This window comes from Pongo pygmaeus, chromosome 5 (genome assembly GCF_028885625.2).
Source record: "Pongo pygmaeus isolate AG05252 chromosome 5, NHGRI_mPonPyg2-v2.0_pri, whole genome shotgun sequence".
Classification (NCBI taxonomy): Eukaryota; Metazoa; Chordata; class Mammalia; order Primates; family Hominidae; genus Pongo; species Pongo pygmaeus.
The window spans coordinates 30,664,936-30,686,313 of NC_072378.2; the positions used below are offsets into that span (position 1 = coordinate 30,664,936).

At 49.8% G+C, this 21,378-nt stretch overlaps 1 protein-coding gene across 2 annotated transcripts; it reads right to left on the minus strand.

The window, feature by feature from the left end:
* Positions 1-19: 19 nt before the first annotated feature.
* On the minus strand, positions 20-19,779 carry DHX16 (DEAH-box helicase 16). Of its 2 annotated transcripts, XM_054489963.2 has the most exons (20): positions 19,345-19,779; positions 17,794-18,041; positions 17,548-17,710; positions 17,155-17,211; positions 12,226-12,480; positions 11,816-12,019; positions 11,546-11,737; positions 9,636-9,746; positions 9,349-9,464; positions 6,936-7,146; positions 6,640-6,738; positions 6,376-6,528; positions 3,848-3,988; positions 3,492-3,654; positions 3,286-3,404; positions 3,064-3,131; positions 2,303-2,465; positions 2,043-2,204; positions 1,574-1,747; positions 20-237 (listed from the first exon to the last, which is right to left on the minus strand). In XM_054489963.2, exons 1-20 carry the CDS (start codon positions 19,549-19,551, stop codon positions 109-111), a joined length of 3,135 nt encoding a protein of 1,044 aa, XP_054345938.1. In that variant the 5' UTR covers positions 19,552-19,779; the 3' UTR covers positions 20-108. The 2 variants fall into 2 exon arrangements, with proteins under 2 accessions (XP_054345938.1, XP_054345939.1); XM_054489964.2 differs by lacking the exons at positions 9,349-9,464; positions 9,636-9,746; positions 11,546-11,737; ... (4 more) ...; positions 17,794-18,041; positions 19,345-19,779 and adding an exon at positions 8,469-9,143.
* Between the last annotated feature and the right edge of the window lie 1,599 nt (positions 19,780-21,378).

A 21,378-nucleotide genomic window follows, 5' to 3' on the forward strand; every position in this document is an offset into this window, starting at 1 on the left:
CCCAAATGTTCCCACAAGCTTTATTCCAAAAATAATTTTATTTAATAGGTATTAAATAATGTATAGAAGGAAAAGGAGCTGGTGTCAGGTTCTGTTTACGTCCTTCTCTTACCCTAGCTCTTCTCGTGTTTTGCCTATTTTTTTGGGCATTTTCTTAGCATGGGGATCTTCTAGCTCCTTGGCCTTATAATAATGGGGAGCCACCTCCAGAAGCCAACTGCTCTCAATCTCCAGTACCTAGGAGACAGAAAAGATCAATGGAGTTCCCTTCTTTCCAACATAGATCTTTTGTTGTTATTTTTTTTTCTTAAAACAGTCTTGTTCTCTTGCCCAGGCTGGACTGCAGTGGCATATCATGGCTCAGAGCAGTCCTACTGCCTCAGCCTCCCAAGTAGCTGAGACTACCGGCACACATCACGGTGCACCATTAATTTTTTGTATAGATGGGGTCTCACTATGTTGCCTGGGCTGATCTTGGCCTCCCAAAGTGCTGGGATGGTTTACAAAAATGAGCCACTATGCCCAGTCCCAACCTAGATCCTTATGTGTCTGGTCAAAAGTTATCTTTCCTCTTTGACTTTAGAGCTAGGGGTAAAGGTGCCTGGCTCTATTGTTATATACCCAAAGGGCAGATAAACCTCTATATGTTATTCAAGATACCAAATAAGCTATTCCTAAGAAAAGTCTAGAACAACATGCCAGGCACGGTGGCTCACGCCTGTAATCCCAACACTTTGGGAGGCCGAGGCAGGTCGGATCATGACGTCAGGAGTTCGAGATCAGCCTGGCCAACACGGTGAAACCCCATCTCTACTAAAAATACAAAGATTAGCTGGGTGTGGTGGTGGGCACCTGTAATCCCAGCTACACTGGAGGCTGAGGCAGGGGAATCACTTGAAACCGGAAGGCGGAGGTTGCATGAGCTGAGATCGTGCCACTGCACTCCAGCCTGGGCTACAAGAGCACGGAACTCTCTCAAAGAAAAGAAAAGCCTAGAACATAAAGACTAAGTACACTCTGTGAGACCAGAGACTCTGCTTTGTTCATTATAGCCCCAGCACCTATACAATAGCCATTCAAATATTTATTGAATAAATGTCTAGTTCTCAGATCTTGGAAGATGCTGACACACCTGTTAGAAACGATGTCTTTGGGCTGGGCATGGTGGCTCACACCTGTAATCCCTGCACTTTGGGAGGCCGAGGCAGGCATTTGAGACCAGCCTGGCCAACATGGTGAAACCTCATCTCTACTAAAAATAACAAAAATTAGCCAGGCGTGGAGGCTTGCGCCTGTAATCTCAGCTACTTGGGAGGCTGAGGCATGAGAATCTCTTGAACCCCGGAGGCAGAGGTTGCAGTGAGGCTAGATTGCACCACTGCACTCCAGCCTGGACAACAGGGTGAGACTCCGTCTCAAAAAAACAAAAAAAAAACAAAGGATGTCTTTCTATTTTACCCTACCTTCCTCTTTCTGTACCAGTTCCAGCAACTTGAACCTGGGTTCTTAGCTTGCCAGGACACCATCTCTCTACATAGTCTCCACCTGCGTGAGCACAGGATGTTCTCCTCACCTGTCTCATGAACTCTTTGGTGGTCAAGACAAGTTCGTGGTAGAGCAGCCAGCGTGGCTGTTGCTCAAAGAGGGAGGAGTTGGGATGAATGAAGACTGTCTGCTGCTGTTTCACTGTGCGGTAGCCACTCCGAGTCAACCGTGCCGTGTGGTAAAAGTAACCAGCAGTGATGGCCTAAGGAGTGGGCAGGAAAGAAAATCAATGGAAAAGGCAGACATCTGGGGACCCTAAGAACTCACTACCTTTTTAGTTCAGGCTTCAGGAAAACTAGAGAGGTAAGGAATGCATGAAGAACTTCCCAGGAATGAACCTTCAGTGGTCTGGGGAAGAAAGGGCCCTGGGAGGACACATCATATACAAGGGGAAGAGGGCATGCTCTCACGCTGGAGGAAATGCTGCGTGCCCCCAGAGAAGCTTGCTCCTGGGAAGGTACTGGGGGTGGAAAGCAGGAGGCTGAAGAAATGCTGACCTTGCGTACACGGATATAGTCCCCCTGGCAGGAACTGAGACCAACTTCCACACGTTCCAAGAGCCCTTCCAGCTGTTCCCGCACATCCCGGGCTCGGCGCATCGATCTGAACTGTACAAAGTTCTCATAGCACCACTGGGAAGAGTAACCACTCTCAGCCCACTGGGAAGATGGTTAAAAAGAAAGGAGAGATAGTTAAGTATACAGTGGGACTAAAGTACCCCAGTGTCTCTCATTCCCACTCACCCAAGCCCAGTGACCTGTGTGTAAACGTTCAGCAGAACCAGGTGGTCACCACCAGGGAGAAAGAAGTTGACACGGGCATTGTCAGCATGGACGACCTTGTCCTTTGGTCGGTAGAAGATGGAGTTGTTGACAGAGAGCATGGCAGCCACTGTCAGGATCTCCTCTGAACAGCTGTACCTGGGACAGGAAGGGGAAAGCATGAGTTCAAAGCAAGACACATAGGAACAGATATGGTGGAGTGGGGAGTGATCACTGTGTAATGGATGTTTCCTCATGTGGGGAAGGCTGGTTGGCATAATGGCTACAAAGCAGCCAGCAGACGGATTCTGGCAGCAGCTTGGGGGTCAAGGAGGTAGGGGCCATAGATGAAACAGTCACAAAGGAGGGACATCCATGGAGGCAGGAGCAGGAAACACTGGGGACTTCTGAGGCTTCTGCAGAAAGTGTGCATTCACTATGTGCATTTGGAAAAGATCTCTGACAGCAGAGGAATGGCATTTAAAGGTCATCCCTCCACAGCTCCATCTAAATGTTCTAGTTTGAAACCTTAGGAACAAGTAAGTTCCTCAAGGGGCCAGGCGCGGTGGAATCAAGGATAGGATCAAGTGTCTTACCCTTGTGGGCCTCAAAAGGGGGCAATCAGAGTTATCTAATACTTTATTATGTGTTAAGGGATAGTATGAGGAACAGAAAAAAACAGATAAAGGGGACCCTGGAGACAGAGGAGGCCTGGCCAGTTTGTGTGCTGGGGGCCCAGGTGGAGGGGAGGGCTTACTTCTCAGAGGCTAAGATCATTTTGGACAGCATGGGGTCCACCGGCAGCTCTGCCATCTTTCGACCAGACTAAGGAGAGGAGAGAGAGAGTTGAGCCCAGTCCTCCCTCGGGTTTCCCATACTAGTATAGGGGTCCCTGGAGCCATTCTGACCCCTATCATCCTGCCCCCACCCATGCTGCCCCCTATCATCCTGCCCCCACACATGCTGCCCCCCAACTCACTGTGGTGAGCTCCCCAAGGTGGTTGAGGGCTCCCAGAGCATACAGCTGCTCCAAAGCCAGCAGCAGTGTCTCATATGGTGGAGGGTCCAGGAAATCAAAGTGCATTAGGTCATGGATCCCTAGAGAGAGGTGTGACGGATGGAACAGAGTCCCTTCAAAGGACAGTGACTCCAGCCCCTCCCTCCTCTCTCAGGTAGCCCAATCACCTAAGCTCTTGAGCAGCAACACGACATTGCCCAAGCTGGTCCTCTGGATCTCAGGCACTGTGGTTTCCTCAAGCTCATGCTGATAGGCCCAGGCGGTATACAGGCGGAAGCACTTCCCTGCAGCCACCCGACCTGCCCTGCCAGCTCGCTGATTGGCTGAGGCCTGGAAAGAAAGGAGAGCAGGCTGGCTGATAATTTGGTCAGGGAAAAGAGAAAAGGCAGTATTTATGCAAGAAATCTGGAAGGATGCAAACTGCTCATCCCGGTTCCCTAGGAAGCCCCCACCCTGCTTCTGAGTTGGACCTTCTCTGTGGGCCAACTCCACCTCCCCCACTCCCATGTGTCCCCAGGCTAACCTTGCTGCAGGGTGTGACAGTAAGCGATTCCATGCCTGTGCGGGGGTTGTAGCTCTTCTGCTTACAGAACCCTGGATCCAGCACATAAATGATGCCCTCAATGGTGAGTGATGTCTCAGCAATGTTCGTTGCCACAACCACCTGAGTGAGAGGACATGGGGTCACCGAGTGACCCCACCTACCTAGTTACCCAGAAAAAGTAATCTTGGAAAGTTAGGAGTAGTGAAGCAGTTGCAGTAAGGGGCAGGAGCTGAGGGAATCAGTATCCAAGGTCAGGAGCAGGGTACAAGGCCAGAAGACAGGGGAGAGGGAAGAGGGGGCTGGGAGTCAGCAGGGCCATAGGAGGAAGGGAAATGGAGAAGAGGATTTAGGGTTTTTTTTTTTTTTTCCAGAGATGGGAAATGGGGGTGTTCAAGTTCCTGCCCCATCTTCCCCACCACCGCTTTCATCTTCACACAACACTTCCTGTAAGAGCCTCCTAACACGTATCCCTGCTTCTGCTCCTAGCCTCTGTCACATGGCATCCAGGATGGTCCTTTTAAAATACAAACCTGTCACATCACTCCTCATCCTTCAGTGGCTTCCTATCCTACTCCAGAATTCAATCCAAGCCCCTTAAAAGCCTGGATCCCCTACCCCGGCTGCCTTTCTGACCTCATCTGCTAGCACTCCACCACCTCCCTCACTCCTCCCGCACACCGCTTTGCTCTGCCCAGGTAAGTGCACTCCTCACTGGATCATTTGCATCAGCTATCCCCTCTGTCTGGCATACTCTTCTCCCAGATATCAGCCTGGCTCCCTCCCTCACCCGGTTTGGGTCTCTATTCCACTTTCCCCTTACTGAAGAGGCCCTCCCTACACCCCAAGGAAAATACCTTCATGCCAGTCCTCACTCCCACCCCTCAGAGTCAAATTCCATCCTACTATGCTGCCTTGTATCTCTTCACAGCACTGGCCACAAATTGACAATATGTATTTACGCATCCACTGTTTCCCCAATAGACCACAAGTGCATGTTTGTTAGGCTAGGGACTTTGTTTTGTTCATCACTGTGTCATCAACCCCTGCGTACCTGACAACAGAAGGAACTCATTAAATATTTGTTGAATGAAAGTTGTATCTCTGCTCAAAATCCTTTGACTGCTACTCAGCTGTCTAAAGTCCAAACTTCACCAGGCACAGTGGCTTATGCCTGTAACCCAGCACTTTGGGAGGCCAAGGCAGGCGGACCACTTGAGTCCAGGAGTTCAAGACCAGCCTGGCCAACATGGCGAAACCCCATCTCTACTAAAAATTAGCTGGGTGTTGGCCGGGCATGGTGGCTCACGCCTATAATCCCAGCACTTTGGGAGGCCAAGGTGGGCATATCACCTGAGGTCAGGAGTTTGAGACCAACCTGGCCAAAATAGGGAAACCTCATCTCTACTAAAAACACAAAAAATTAGCCGGGAGTGGTAGAGGGCGCCTACAATCCCAGCTACTAGGGGGGCTGAGACAGGATAATCGCTTGAACCTTGGAGGCAGAGGTTGCAGTGAGCAGAGTTGGTGCCATTGCACTCCAGCCTGGGCAACAGAGTGAGACTCCATCTCAAAAAAAAAAAAAAAAATTAGCTTGGGGTGGTGGTACACACCTATAATCCCAGCTACTTGGGAAGCTGAGGCACAAGAATCACTTGAGCCTGGGAGGCGGAGGCGGAGGCTGCAGTGAGCCGAAATCTTGCCACTGCACTCCAGCCTGGGCGACAGAGCGAGACTCTGTCTCAAAAAAGAAAAATAAATAAATAAAGTCCAAACTCTCCTGTTATCAAAGGCCCTCCCTAAATCTTAGCCCCAAATTGTTTTTAGCCTTGTCTCCTACTCCTTCACCACATGAACCTCCCACTAAGCCTACTAGCTCACACTCTGACCTCAAACACACCTTGGGCCTTCCTCTGATAACTTCTCAGCCATTTTTCTTTTTTGAGACAGAGTCTCGCACTGTCACCCAGGCTGGAGTGCAGTGGCGCAATCTCAGCTCACTGCAGCCTCCTCCTCCCAGGTTCAAGCAATTCTCATGACTCAGCCTCCTGAACATGTGGGATTATAGGCACACGCCACCATGCCCAGCTGATTTTTGTATTTTCAGTGGAGGCAGGGTTTCACCACGTTAGCCAGCCTGGTTTCAAACTACTGACCTCAAGTGATCCGCCCACCTCGGCCTCCGAAAGTCCCGGGATTACAGGCGTGAGCCACCTCACCTGACCTCAGCCATTTCTCTTAAAGGTCCATATCAAATCCCACCTCTTGGCACATCAAGGACTTCCCTTCTCCACTGAATCTACTGTGCTTACTTTCCAGATCACATATTTGGCGCTCTCTTGGTTCACACCATATTTATCCTCTATTCAGTCCCAGGAATAAGGGCCAGGCTGCTCCTCAGCTGTGTGCAGCAGTGCCCAGGACTCACCTTGCATGGGGCAGGCACACAGCTTTTTCACTACTAGCTGCGGGAAGCACAGGGGTGAAGAGTGTGGGTTTCTCCAACTGACCTTTCGTGCCCCAGGTGGTGTGGGCTGGAAGATACGGGCCTGCATGTCAGAGGGCAGGTTGGCATAAATGGGCAGCACCAGGAGCTCCCGGATTTTGGAGCCCAGGCGGCGACAGCGATCCTGGAGCATCTCACAGGCAGCCTCAATCTCCTCCTGAATAGGGGGTGGGGAGAGCAGCAGGGGTCCCAGAGTCACAGAAGGCCAACATGCCAGCCCTGTCTTCCCCTGGGATACATCATCCCCTCTCCCTGCCATGTCAGGCACCTGTCCTGTCAGGAACACCAGGATATCCCCAGGGGGCTGGGTCACATGGATCTGCAACACAGATACTACACAAGCTTCCAAGTAGTCAGCCTCTGGAGCCTGGAGAGCAGAAAGAGATGGGGTCACAGGAGGGCCACCTGCTTAGGCAAACCTTTCCTCTCCTCCCAGTTCAACATACACTTTATCCTAGTTCCCCTTTGACCCTTCCATTCCATCTTTCCCTCCATGGGATAACCTTCTCCAAAGGCCTCAGCTTTTCTGCCACAGACTTAAGCCCATTCTCCCTGAGGGGGCACCTTGGTGTAGAAGATGTCCACAGGAAACCTGCGTCCAGGGATTCGAAACACAGGGGCGTCATCAAAGAAGGTGGAGAAACGGGCAGTGTCCATTGTGGCTGAAGCCACCAGGACTTTGAGCTCAGGTCGGAAGCGAGCAACATCCTTGATCAATCCAAAGAGAATGTCTGTGTGTAGGGTCCTTTCGTGTGCCTCATCCACCATCACCACGCTGAGGAGGGAATAGAAGAGCAATGAGGGAGGAGCACTGGGCAATGCAGTATCAGACACCAGGGTTCCCTGGATGAGAGGGGAGTAATGGACACAAAGAGCTGAAGAATGACTGTTGACGGAGGGGGCTCTAAGGAGAATTCAGCCATCCCAGTTATGTAAGACCAAGAGAAAGTCAGAGAAGGCCAGGGCCCCATGATCTGCAACCTATCCCAGCCTCAGCAGACAATAGGAGCCAAGATGTAGAGGCTGCACACTGAGGCCAGGACAAGTCAGCCATACCCTCTAGTTCAGTCAAGAGTCTGCTTAGACTCAGCAGCTGCTCTTACTAGAAAAAGTTGAAGGATATGTTTTAGGCTGGGCACGATAGCTCACACCTATAATCCCAGCACCTTGGGAGGCCGAGGCAGGCGATCACAAGGTCAGGAGTTCGAGACCAGTCTGGCCAGTATGGTGAAACCCTGTCTCTTCTAAAAATACCAAAAAAAATAGCCAGATGTGGTGGTAGGCGCCTGTAGTCCCAGTTACTTGGGAGGCAGAATTGCTTGAACCTGGGAGGCAGAGGTTGCAGTGAGCCAAGATCACGCCACTGCACTCCAGCCTGGGTGACAGAGCGAGACTCCATCTAAAAAAAAAAAAGAAAGAAAAAGTGGAAGGATTTATTTTTTTGAGACCGAGTCTTGCTCTGTCACCCAGGCTGGAGTGCAGCAGCATGATCTCAGCTCACTGCAAGCTCTGCCTCCTGGGTTCACGCCATTCTCCTGCCTCAGCCTCCCAAGTAGCTGGGACTACAGGCGCCTGCCACCATGCTCGGCTAATTTTTTGTATTTTTAGTAGAGATGGGGTTTCACCGTGTTAGCCAGGATGGTCTTGATCTCCTTACCTCGTGATCCACCCGCCTTGGCCTCCTAAAGTGCTGGGATTACAGGCGTAAGCCACCGCACCTGGCCAATACGTTTTAAAGGGAAAAAAAAAAGTGGAAGGCAGGGTCCCTTTCAATAACGGTGGGCCACCAAGGCTGGCTGGGGGTAATAGACCTGAGCTGCTGTGATTCAGATAGCCTAGAAGCTCCTGGTGTCCTGTGGGACACTGCTGCTGGCATCCTTCTTGGCTGTTTCTTCTTTTGGAGACAGGAGCAAGTTAAGCCTTTCTACCCCAACTCTCACAGGACTCTGCATGCTCCTTGGTTTCCTCCTCAGTTACGTGCATGACACCTTCTTTCTCTTTGCTTTAATCTTTGGCTTTTCTGGGTGGCAGCCAAGTCCCAGGAACTCATCCCCATCTTCCCCTACCCACCTCCCTGACCTCAACTCTGTGCCTAACCCTAACTGTGATGGTGAAGTCCCCAGCCATTCCACAAAGCAGGCTGGATCGATGGGCAAAAACATCTGCATCAGACACTCTTGCACTGGCTGGCTCTCCATGGGTTCTCAGAGATTTTTTGCAAGGGATATGAAGGATAAAATCCTATCTGTCCAACTGCTCCACTGTGATCTTCCAGGACCAGAAATTCACAGCCTCTGAAGAGTCAAAAAGGCACATACTGTTCAGCTGGCCTGACTCCACCCCCATTACATTCATGAATCCCTTTTCCCCCTCAACACATGTTCAACCAACCCCTGCCTGGCCATTTCCAGCACTAAGAGCTCATTATTCACAGACCAAGCTACCCAAGACCTCTTGTGGAGGGTCAAGACCCAGGGTCCAACCACTCTGACAGGCCCTGCAATCTCCACACCACTCTGAGTGTTACTCAGCCATCGGTAATGAGTTGGAATCTGTCTCCCTGTAACCTCCCCACGGCTCCTAGCTATGTCCTGTAGTGTCACATAAAACAAATCTGATCCTTCTTTCCATGTAACAGCCTTCACATATTTAGAGGGAACCAGGATGCTTCCCCTGTTTCTCCCTCTGAGCTGAGCATTCCAAGTATTTTCAAATGGTCTTCACACAGCATTTCAAGTCTCCGCAGCAATGCTCTGCTATCCTGGTTGTTTCCTAAACCCTGGAGATGAATGGGGAAAGAAGAAGAGGCTTTCTCTACAATCTCTTCTGTCCTCCAGCCCCATCTCCGTGGTACCTGGAGGTCAGTTCAAGGAGCATTTGAACCATAAAGATTCAAGAACCGGTGGATTAAGCAGAAGACAATGGCTGAATTGGCTGGGTGGGAAGAAAGGAGAGAAAGGCGAGAGATTAGAGATACCTGTAACTCGCGAGGTCAGGCTCAGAGAGGAACTCCCGGAGAAGCATCCCATCTGTCATGTAGCGGAGGACAGTTCGCTCTGATGTGCAGTCCTCAAAGCGGATGCTGTAGCCAACCTGGTGGTCAAGGGAACCATTAGCAACCAAGTGCGGGCTGGTGTGCCCTGAAAGGAACTTGGGGAAAGGTGAACTGGGGAAGCACCAAGACTTCTGCTGTAGGGACCTGAGGGCAGTGTAGACTGAGTCACAGACCCCAGTCTCTATCCCCCAGTTCCCTAGAAATCTCACCTCATTCCCAAGCTTCACACCCATCTCCCGGGCCACTCGGGCGGCCACACTCATGGCAGCCACTCTCCGGGGTTGGGTGCAGGCAATCTTCATTCCCTTCTTTGTATAACCCTGAATGACAAGGAAGAAAGAAGAGGTTTGCCCTTTGCTAAATATGCCCCCTGGGACAAGGTACAATTCAGAGAAAGAAGCTGTAAAAGCCAGGCAGGAGAAAAAGAGGAAAAGACAGATGCTGAAAACCAGAAAAGAAGGGCAAATAGATAGGATGACAGACCTAGGGCCCTCAAACGGGGTCCTCACCCAGCTCTGGGTAATTAAGTTCATGACTGTGCTAGACTTGAGCTGTAAAAGAACAGATTAGCTGAGGCAGAGCCAACTAAGGTTAAAAAAAAAAAAAAAAAAAGCAGGAAAGCTGGGCACAGTGGCTCACGCCTATAATCCTAGTACTTTGGGAGGCTGAGGTGGGAGGATCGCTTGAGCTCAGGAGTTCAAGACCAGCCTGGGCAACACAGTGTGACAAAAAAATTAAAAATTAAAAATTTTGGCCAGGCGCAGTGGCTCACACCTGCAATCCCAGCACTTTGGGAGGCCGAGGCAGATGGATCTCCTGAGGTTGGGAGTTCAAGACCAGCCTGGCCAAAATGGTGAAACCCCGTCTGTACTAAAAATACAAAAAAATTAGCCAGGTGTGGTGGTGCATGCCTGTAATTCCAGCTACTTGGGAAGCTGAGGCAGGAGAGTCGCTTGAACCTGGGAGGCAGAGGTTGTGGTAAGCCAAGATCATGCCACCACACTCCAGCCTGGGCAACAGAGCAAGACTTTGTCTCAAAAAAAAAAAAAATTTCAGGCCAGGCGCAGTGGCTAACACCTGTAATTCCAACACTTTGAGAGGCCAAGGTGGGCAGATCACGAGGTCAGGAGATTGAGATCATCCTGGCTAACATGGTGAAACTCCATCTCTACTAAAAATACAAAAATTAGCTGGGTGTGGTGGTATGCACCTACAGTCGCAGCTACTCAGGAGGCTGAGGCAAAAGAATCACTTGAACCCAGGAGGCAGAGGTTGCAGTGAGTCAAGATCGCGCCACTGCACTCCAGCCTGGTGACAGACCGAGACTCCACCTCAAAAAAACAAAAAATTTTTAGTGCGGGCATGGTGGTGTGCACCTCCCAGACACTCAGAAGGCTGAGGTGGGAGGATCTCTTGAGCCCAGGAGCTCCAGGTTGCAGTGAGTCATGATGGTGCCACATCACTCCAGCTTGGGCATCAGAGCAAGAACCTATCTCCAAAATAAGGCAGGGGCCGGGCACAGTGGCTCACGCCTGTAATCCCAGCACTTTGGGAGGCTGAGGCAGCTGGATCACTTGAGGTCAGGAGTTCAAGACCAGCCTGGTCAAAATGGTGAAACCCCATATCTACTAAAAAATTAGCCAGGTGTGGTGGCACATGCCTGTAATTCCAGCTACTCTGAAGGCTGAGGCAGGAGAATTGCTTGAACCCAGGAGTCAGAGGTTGCAGTGAGCCGAGATCGCGCCACTGCACACTCTAGCCTGGGTGACAGAGTGAGACTCCGTCTCCGAAAAAAAAAAAAAAAACTAACTAATAAAAAGGCAGGAAAATAGTCCTTTAACTCCTTGTTTTGGCCACACTGGAGTATAGGGAGGTCCACATTTACACATATGTCTCACTCCACCTATCCATCTACCCGTCCTTCCAACCTGAATAAAATGAATGCAAGAAGTGAGAACAGAAATGTGAAAAGGGTATGGTCTTTACTCTCAAGAATTTCACAATTTAGTGGAAAAGATGGGTAAGTGACTACTAAAAATATAATGTAAAAGGAGCTCTGACAGGAATGAGGACATTGATGCCAGGTACCCTGGCAAGCTGAAGGGTGAGATGACTGTACCTCCTCAAAGAGATACTGTGGGATCTGGGTGGTCTTCCCTGAGCCTGTCTCGCCTTCAATGATGAGGACTTGGTGATTTGCAATAGCAGCCAGGAGCTCCTCTCGAAATGGGAACACCGGGAGGCTGCGGCGGACGGCCTGGATGGACTCTTTCTGCTGGGCCTGAGTTGAAGTGGGTGGAGCTGACGGCTCCTAAGGAAAGAGAAGGAGGTGTGAGCTAAAGAGCTTGCTTCGGGTCCTCCTTAGAATGTCTCCCAGCTCCGCTCTTACCTCATCACCCTGCAACTGAGTGGCCCGGACAAACTCAATGGTCTCCTCCTCCTCCAGCACCAGCTGATACTTGGGCTCCTGAGAGGCAGCATCTCGGGCCCCAAACTTCAGGGACGCTGCCCCAAGCCGCGCCTCCTCCCAGCGCCGCTGCTCCTCCCCAGGGGCTCCTGATTCCTCCTCCACTAGATCCACAGCTCGGGCTGGCTACAGAAAGAGGGGATATGTGAAGACTCGAAAACAGAGGATGTCCTCTCTGCCCACTCCCCTCTTCCCATTACTACCCCCGCCCACTTCCCACTGGGAAAGGCAAGGCAAGAAAGGGGCTGACCCTGGTGTTGCCCAATCCCCTGAAGCCTTCACCACAATTTGTCTTGGGGACCAAAGCTGAAGCAGACGCCGCTTTGCCTCACCTGTCCTCGGGTTTCCTTGGGCATGTGGTAGCGATTGGTGGCCTCCAGCTTCTCCTGCTCCCCAGCTGCCCGGTACTCCCGGGCAAGATCCCGAACTCGCCGCTTATATCTGAGCTCCTGCCGCTCATGCCGGCTCAGCTCCACGTCCCCAAAAAGGAACTCCTCATCAGCCAGCTCCGCCTCCAGGTCCTCAAGCTTCTCTCGCTCCCGCTTAGCCAGGTACTCTCGGCGAGATTTCTTCCGCAGCTCAGGGACCTGAGTTGGGAAAGGACAGTCGAATCCTCATCTTGCTGGAGCAGCAACCCCTTTCTCTACCAATCCCTACAAGGGAAAAATTCCCTGACAGGCAGGCATGAGAACCTAAGGATGCACCCTCCACCTTCCCTCTGCAATGCACAACCAAAACAATGACATACTCAAATCTGGGCCTCTTTGGATGCTACATGCTGACCCCACACCCTATCTTCCTGCAGCAGAATCCAGTTGGAAAGTCCTCTTAGGCAGCATTATCATCTTTGTTAATATAGATACATTAGGGAGATGTCTGCATAGCTTATATTTTACTCTTGCCATTTTATTCAAATTAGTGGAAAGGAGGAAAATAAAAGGCTAATCCAGTATTTAGAAGCACAGGACTCAAACCGAAAATAATTCAGACAAAGATAGAAACCAGTTGGGGGGCCAACAGGAGGCAATCTTCAGCCCCAGTTAGATGTTCCTTGGTCTTAAACTGAATGACTGTAGTTTGAGGAAGGGAAAAAAACTGATTATAAAAAGTTAGGACTACAGCATCAGAGTGTTTCTGTAAGGCAAATGTAATCAGGGATGTTTGGCTCTCTGGTACTAACCTCTCCTCACCATGCTATGTGTCACTTAGTTTCTACACATTTACCTTTGATACAAACTTTTCAGGACACATTATGGATGACAGCAGAAAACTGGCAATATCTATAAGGCCCTTTCCTGCCAGGAGTCCTCTCACTATGACATCATCCTCTCTGTGATCACAACTTCCTCTACTGCAAGGTCAAAGCTCCTGTGGTGGTCGGGTGGGCGCCGTGACTCACACCTGTAATCCCAGCACTTTGAAAGGCTGAGGCGGGTGGATCACCTGAGGTCAGGAGTTCGAGACCAGCCTGTCCAACATGGTGAAATCCCGTCTCTACTAAAAATACAAAAATTAGCCAGGCATGGTGGTAGGCACCTGTAATCCCAGCTACTCGGGAGGCTGAGGCAGGAGAATCGTTTGAACCCAGGAGACGGAGGTTGCAGTGAGCTTAGATCACACCATTGCACTCCAGCCTGAGCAACAAGAACAAAACTGCATCTTAAAAAAAAAGCCCCTCTGCTGCTCTACCCTTAAGTGGCCTGGTTCTATTTAGTTGCTTGGCTTTTCTTGTTTGTTCTGTAAAGACTTAAAATGCAGTTTATGATCGTGACCTAATCTGAGTACCACAGTCAAATATTCCTTCCATGGAAGAGGCAGATAGATTTTTTTTTAATATGGGCAAAAAATCAGAGCAATTTGGAGCATTAAAACGAATAATGATGTGAGATTATAAAATAATGAAAAATAAAAATTCATGAGTCCAATGTGACACACACAAACAAAAAACAAGGGAAAAAAATCTGTCACCAGTGAAATGACTGTTACACCAAACTCCTTACTCTAAAAATTGGTATTTAAAAGGAAACAAACATTTACCCTTTTTAAGAAGAAACTGTAGCTTGTTCCTAGTTGTTGAGGAAAAGCTCTTCTTTGTAGACAAATTCTAGCCAATACATGTAACAGGAATGACAATAAAAAAATCACCATTTCGGCCGGACGCGGTGGCTCACGCCTGTAATCCCAGCACTTTGGGAGGCTGAGGCGGGCGGATCACGAAGTCAGGAGATCGAGACCATCCTGGCTAACATGGTGAGACCTGGTCTCTACTAAAAATACAAAAAATTAGCCAGGCGTGACAGCGGGCGCCTGTAGTCCCAGCTGCTCAGGAGGCTGAGGCAGGAGAATGGCATGAACCCGGGAAGCGGAGCTTGCAATGAGCCAAGATCGCACCCCTGCACTCCAGCCTGGGCGACAGAGCGAGACTCTGTCTCAAAAAAAAAAAAATCACCATTTTGCAATCCCCAATAAAAATAACATGTTCAGGAAAGGATTACCAGTGGCTTCTAAAAGCATTCGATGAAAGGCTGTTGGTAGAAAGGATATTAATACTAATAGATACACAACTGGATAGCATGTCCCCGTGATACGACATAATATGAAGTGCACATCACCACCCAAGAAGTGTTCCTGCCACAACTGTTTAATAGAGTGTCGACAAGCTTTAGACCCAATTCCCGCTTTAAAGAAAGCACAGGGCAGAGAAGTACTTAACACCACAAGATAAGGATCAGACAAATCCAGAATGTAGGACACTGCAAGGTGAGACAGACAGAGAGAGAAACAAACTTAAAATCTAATAACCAAATGCAACGCATGAACCTTGACTGCATTCTTGTTAGGAAAAAGCAGTCATTAAAGTTATTTTGGGGGTAATGAGGGAATCTTTTACTGTAGAGAGATCTTAGTCGATACATAAGAATTACTGTTCAACTTCCTCACTGTGACAAGAGCATTCTGATTTTAGAGCACAATGTCTTTACCCTTAGCGGGTATGCACTGATGTACTTAGAGATAAAATGCCATGATGTCTAAGACTCTTTTAAATGGTCTGAAAAGAAAAAACATACCACATTTACAATTACAATGCAAATACTACCCATAGTATTAACCATTTTTCAATCTGAATATTGTCTATGAGTGTTCTTTGTTCTATTCTTTCAACTTCCCTGCGTGCTTAAATATTTTTGTAACTGAAAAAGAAAAATTACAGCCGGGCGCAGTGGCTCACGCCTGTAATCCCAACATTTTGGGAGGCCGAGGGGGGTGGATCACCTAAGGTCTGGAGTTTGAGATCAGACTGGCCAACATGGCGAAACCCCATCTCTACTAAACATACAAAAATCAGCCAGGCATGCTAGTGCATGTCTGTTGTCCCAGCTACTCGGGAGGTTGAGGCAGGAGAATCACTTGAACCCGGGAGGTGGAAGTTGCAGTGAGCCGAGATCATGCCACTGCACTCCAGCCTGGGTGACAGAACGAGATTCTGTCTCAAAAAAAAAAAAAAAAAAGAAAGAAAAATTAAATTTAGGCCAAAACAGTAATACCACCACCACTACAACTGCATTGAGATGTCCCAGAAGCCTAACCACAGTCAATTTCAGGAAGAGATATAAGATAAATTGGTCAGGAGAGACCTGGGAACCAGCAGGCCATTCTTAGAACTCCAAAAGTTGGCCGGGCACGCGGTGACTCACGCCTATAATCCCAGCACTTTGGGAGGCCGATGCAGGTGGATCACCTGAGGTCAGGAGTTCAAGACCAGCCTGACCAACATGGAGAAACCCCATCTCTACTAAAAATACAAAATTAGCCAGGTGAGGTGGCTCATGCCTGTAATCCCAGCTACTCTGGAGGCTGAGGCAGGAGAATCGCTTGAATCCGGGAGGTGGAGGTTGCAGTGAGCCAAGATCACGCCACTGCACTCCAGCCTGGGCAACAAGTGCAAAACTCTGTTTCAAAAAAATAAATAAATAAATTTTAAAAAGTAAAAAGGGCCAGGCGTGGTGGCTCATGCCTGTAATCCCAACACTTTGGGAGGCCAAGGCAGGCAGATCACAAGGTCAAGAGATCAAGACCATCCTGGCCAACATGATGAAACCTCCTCTACTAAATAATACAAAAAATTAGCCGAGTGTGGTAGTGCAGGCCTGTAGTCCCAGCTACTCAGGAGGCTGAGGCAGGAGAATCACTTGATTCCTCCACCAGGGAGGCACAGGTTGTAGTGAGCTGAGATCGTACCACCACACTCCAGCCTGGCAACAGAGTGAGACTCCATCTCAAAAATAAACAAATAAAAATAAAAAATAAAACAAAACAAATAAATAAAAAGAAGGCTGGGCGCGGTGGCTCACGCCTGTAATTCCAGCTCTTTGGGAGGCCAAGGCAGGTGGATCACAAGGTCAGGGGTTCGAGACCACCCTGGCCAACATGGTGAAACCCCGTCTCTACTAAAGGTACAAAAAATTAGCCAGGCGTGGTGGGGTGCGCCTGTAATCCCAGCTACTCAGGAGGCGGAGGTTGCAGTGAGCCGAGATCGCATCATTGCACTCCAGCCTGGGTGACAGGGCAAGACTCCACTTCAAAAAAAAGAAAAAAGGTAAAAAAAAAAAAAAAAAAAAAAAAAAAAAGGAACTCCAAGAGTCTCAAAATTCTATTGGGGAATCTAAGTGTGACTTTACTTGACAAGACCAGGCCTCTGGAAAACAGCTTACCCTACCTAGTTTCACACCATAAAAAGTCCAGTTTATGAATTACAAAGGCTCTGTCCCTGTCCAGTGAGAAGACACAGGGAGATCACAAAACCATATAAGGGGTGCAGGAATTAGGTGTGGGAAGGTATTTGGAGATGGTGTGCCTAAGCTGAATGGTCAGCACATCCCTGTACAGTGGGACTGCTGCCCTGCCCTTGCCCTCCAGCAATCTTCTTGACAACATTCCAGCTGCCTCATATCTCATTAGGACTCAGGAATAAGGAAAGCTCACAATTTCATTCACTAATAGAGTATATTTGATCCTAAAGTTAAGAGTCAAGGAGGACTTACAGGTAGCCTCCTTCCCCCTACAACTTAAGAAGGTTCCTTCCCTCAACAACATAAGTCTATCCTCAGCTGGCTCCTAACAACCAAGCCCCTGTTCTAGAAACCTGACCACCCCATCAGCATCCACACTGTGCTTCCTCTGTATCCTCTCTCCCTATGCACTCTATCAGAAAGTCTTTCCTTTTGTTTTCTGATCTTGGCTCCCTAGGCCCTGGGACTCACCATGGCCTTCCGGTCTTCCTCGGCCATCTTGAGGCGCTTCTGAGCCTCTTCATAAGCCTAGAAGAAAAAAACAAGAATGGAGAGGTGTGAGGCCAAAGACCCCCCACACCGACAGCTGCTCCCCTCTAGAATCACAAGGATCATTCAGATGCACTCTAACACAAAAAACGTCCCCTCTCAGTGAGGAATCTCTCTGATTACAGGTACAACAGAGAGTTGCCTTAGCTACAGGATGCACAGGGCTTCTCTCACCACATCTCTCACCACAGAGGTAAGCATCTCACTAGAGATAGCCCCTTGTCTTTCCAGAGATCACTATCTCTGCAATCACAGCCAACCTCAGATTTCACCCTGGGATCTTGGGGATATACAGAACATGCTGCTCCTATTCACCTTCTTGTCTGACCGTTCCAGGACATTTCGAGTCCGATCCTTGTCCCGCTGTCGAACTCGCTCAGCAAAGGCATCACGCTCCTCCAGGTCCTGAAGGCGCTCACGCTCTGTCCGTTCCCACTCATCTTCTGACTCTGGCTTCTCTGTCTGCTGTTTACTCCACCTGCAGCCCATCCAGGGGATTAAATAAGGGCATCGAGAACACTCCAGCCTGCCCCATCCTCTCTCGCCATGCTTCTGACTTACCCTGTTTTCTTCTTCCCTTTCTCAGAAGCCTCTTCCTCCTCTTCTTCCTCTTCTTCCTCACGCTTCTTCCTGAGGTGTTTCCGCTTTTTACGTTTCTTCCGGAGGCTGCTTTCAGCCCTACTCACAGTCTCCTCACTGCTCTCTTCACTGTCTTCCAGTAACCTATAAGATCGGTTCTTCTCCAGCAGGGCTCGGGCCTCTCGCTCTGCTGCCCGAGCTGGCTTTTCTACCACTGCCTTTCGTGGTACCTGTCAGTAGAGGGGAAGATAAGGAGGTCTGAGCAACTCCTGATCTCTGCCCTCCCACTTAGCTCTGTTCCTAATTTAAGCAATTACTTAGTCTTTCCTGCCCCCCGCCCCACCACCAGGCAATGGCGTGATCTCGGCTCACTTCAACCTCTGCCTCCCAGGTTCAAGCAATTCTCCTGCCTCAACCTCCCAAGTAGCTGAGATTACAGGCACATGCCACCACGCCCGACTAATTTTTGTATTTTTAGTAGAGATGAGGTGTCACCATGTTGGCCAGGCTGGTCTCGAACTCCTGACCTCATGATCCACTCGCCTCAGCCTCCCAAAGTACTGGGATTACAGGCATGAGCCACCGCACCCGGGCACAATTACTTAATTTTAAACCAGCTAACCAGCCTTCATTCTCTTTCTTCCTCATGGCTTCACCCCATTGTCATCATCCTGAACGGGGCCCACAGCTTTTATTTTGTTTTTATTTTATTTATTTAATTTTTTTACAGACAGGGTTTCACTCTGTCCCTCTTGGGCTCAAGTGATCCTCCCACCTCAGGCTCCTAAGTAGCTAGAAACACAGGTGCACACTACCACGCCCAACTAATTTTTAAATTTTTTGTAGGGAGGTTTCGCCATGTTGCCCAGGCTGGTCTCGAACTCCTGGGCTCAAGTAATCCTCCTGCCTCAGCCTCCCGGGGTGCTGGGATTACAGGTGTGAGCCACTGCACCCGGCCCCCTCTGTTAATTAAACGACTGAAAGGAAGTTCAGAAGCTGAGGGGGGCCGGGCATGGTGGCTCACGCCTGTAATCTCAGCACTCTGCGGGGGCTGAGAGAGAACTGCTTGAGCTGAGGAGTCAGAGACCAGCCTGCGCAACACACCAAGACCTCGTCTCTAAAAATAAAAATAAAAATAAAAGATATTAGCCGGGGGTGGTGGCGCGCGCCCGTAGTCCCAGCTACCGGGGAAGCTGAGGTGGGAGGGTCGCTTCAGCCAGGGAGGTCGACGTTGTAGTGAGCCGTGATCTTACGACCGCACTCCAGCCTGGGCGACGGGGCGAGCATTTTAACAAGGGCCCTGGATGCATGTTAAGAGTTCGAGAAACACCGTTCTATTGCGCTTAACCCGACACATCTAAGCCCTCCTCAATCTTCTCCACTGAGCTGGGCGTCCAGGAGCTAGCACAGTACCTACGCGACAACGGACAAAGAATAAGTGCTTGTGAACTGAGCTTTCTTAACTCTTCGATGGACCGTTAGGCCAGCCTCACCGGGACAAATCACAGGGCCCCTCCCCACCCCTGCCGACACCTTGTTCCAGAGTCTCAAGGCGAAGTCCCGGGCCGGCCCACTGAGATCCAAGGTATCAGTGTCTCGTAGGCGCTGCACGAACTCCTCGGCCGAGGTGCAGCGCTGTGCGGTACCGATCAGGAACTGGGCGACGTGCCGCTCGCTCAGCCCCAACACCGAGTGCAGCTCGTCCTGAACCCAGCGCTCCAGCCCCGCCGGCGTCGCCATGGCGACCCACGCTCCCTGCTCCCGGCCCTGAAGCGTCGGGCAGCCGCGCTCACTGCTGGTCCGGTCGTAGGCCTGGAGCCCTCGGCTGGAGCCTCAGCTTCGCAAGTCAGCTACCTTGGGACCTCTAGGATCTTCCGACATCCCAAAGCCGTCTTCCCGGAAGAGGCGGCACTTTTTCGGCCTCTAAGCACTACGGTGGCCGAGCGAGTTCAAACCTCGCGGAACCGTACCTGAAAGCTCGCGGTAATTCTTTTTTCTTTATTTCGCCTCTATCCAGTTTCTCTGACGCCCCCTGATGGTCAGTCTGTGAGTGCTTCGCTCACGCATTCATTCAACAAGTGAAATTAATTTAATGGACGCCTAATGTGTGCTCATTGCTTTCCGTCCCTGGGATATAGCAGAGGACAAATCAAAAGTTCCTTACCAAATTTACATTTTGCGGTGGGGGAGGGACAGGATACATAATAAATAAAGTATGGAAATTTTATAGAGCCAAAAACTATACGAAGTAAGGGAGGACTTAAATTCTATTTCAGATTGGAAGATCGGGTCCATGCTCATAAAACATTTTAGCATTGTTGGCCGGGCGCGGTGGCTCATGCCTGTAATCCCAGCACTTTGGGAGGCCAAGGCGGGCGGATTACCTGAGGTCAGGAGTTCGAGACCAGCCTGGCCAAGATGGCGAAACCCTGTCTCTACTAAAAATATAAAAATTAGCCGGGCGTGGTGGTGTGTGCCTGTAGTCCCAGCTACTCGGGAAGCTGAGGCAGGAGAATCGTTTGAACGTGGGAAGCGGAGTTTGCAGTGAGCCGAGATCCCACCACTGCACTCCAGCCTGAGCGACAGAGGAAGACTCTGTCTCAAACAAACAAAAAAGTGACCTTTGCTAGGACTGGTTTGCCTGCAGCAGGAGTGAAGACAGGTCAGGTATAAGGGAAGACCTCTAGGCAGGAAGAAACTGGGGAACTGGGGAAAGTTGTTAAAGACAAAATCTCCAAACTAAGGAATAGGCAAACTGTGTTCTGCATTTTTGCTAACAGCTTGAGAAAATCACTGGTGGCTGCTTATTTAAAAGTAAGCAAGTCCAGGTGCAGTGGTTCTTGCTGTAATCCCAGCACTTTGGGAGGCTGAGGCAGGAGGATAACTTGAGACCAGGGGTTTGAGACCAGCCTGGGCAACATGGTGAGACCCCGCCATCTCTACAAAAAATTAGCCAGGTGTGGAGGTGTGCACCTGTGGTCCCAGCTACTCTGGAGACTGAGACAGGAGAATTTTTTTTTTTTTTTGGAGACAGAGTCTCGCTCTGTTGCCCAGACTGGAGTGCAATGGCACGATCTCGGCTCACTGCAACTTCCGCCCCCCAGGTTCAAGTGATTCTCCTGCCTCAGCCTCCTGAGTAGCTGGAATTACAGGTGTGACAGGCATGTGCCATCACGCCCAGCTAATTTTTGTATTTTTAATAGAGACGGGGTTTTACCATGTTGGTCAGGCTGGTCTCAAACTCCTGACCTCATGATCTGTCTGTCTTGGCCTCCCAAAGTGCTGGGATTACAGGCGTGAGCCACCGCACTGGGCCTGAGACAGGAGAATCTCTTGAGCCCGGGAGCCAGAGGTTGCAGTGAGCTGAGATCAGGCACTCCAACCTAGGCGACAGACCAAGACTATGCCTCAAAAAAAAAAAAAAAAAAAGCTGAATTTGTCACTTGATGCTCTGCTGTCTGATTTGTTTGACCCTGCATCATACTTTTATGATTAATTGCAGTTACCAGGCACTATGGTTAGGAAATGAAACGTTATTCTTATTAATAGCCACAAGTGGATCTACAT

Coding starts and splice junctions, on each gene's coding strand:
- DHX16 (XM_054489963.2), bottom strand. CDS start 19,551: ATGGCGACGCCGGCGGGGCTGGAGCGCTGGGTTCAGGACGAGCTGCAC. Junction 7,147..9,348: donor CCTGACCTCGCGAGTTACAG/GTATCTCTAATC, acceptor TTCCCTCCTCAG/CGTGGTGATGGTGGATGAGG. Junction 3,405..3,491: donor GTTGCTGCTCAAGAGCTTAG/GTGATTGGGCTA, acceptor ACCTCTCTCTAG/GGATCCATGACCTAATGCAC.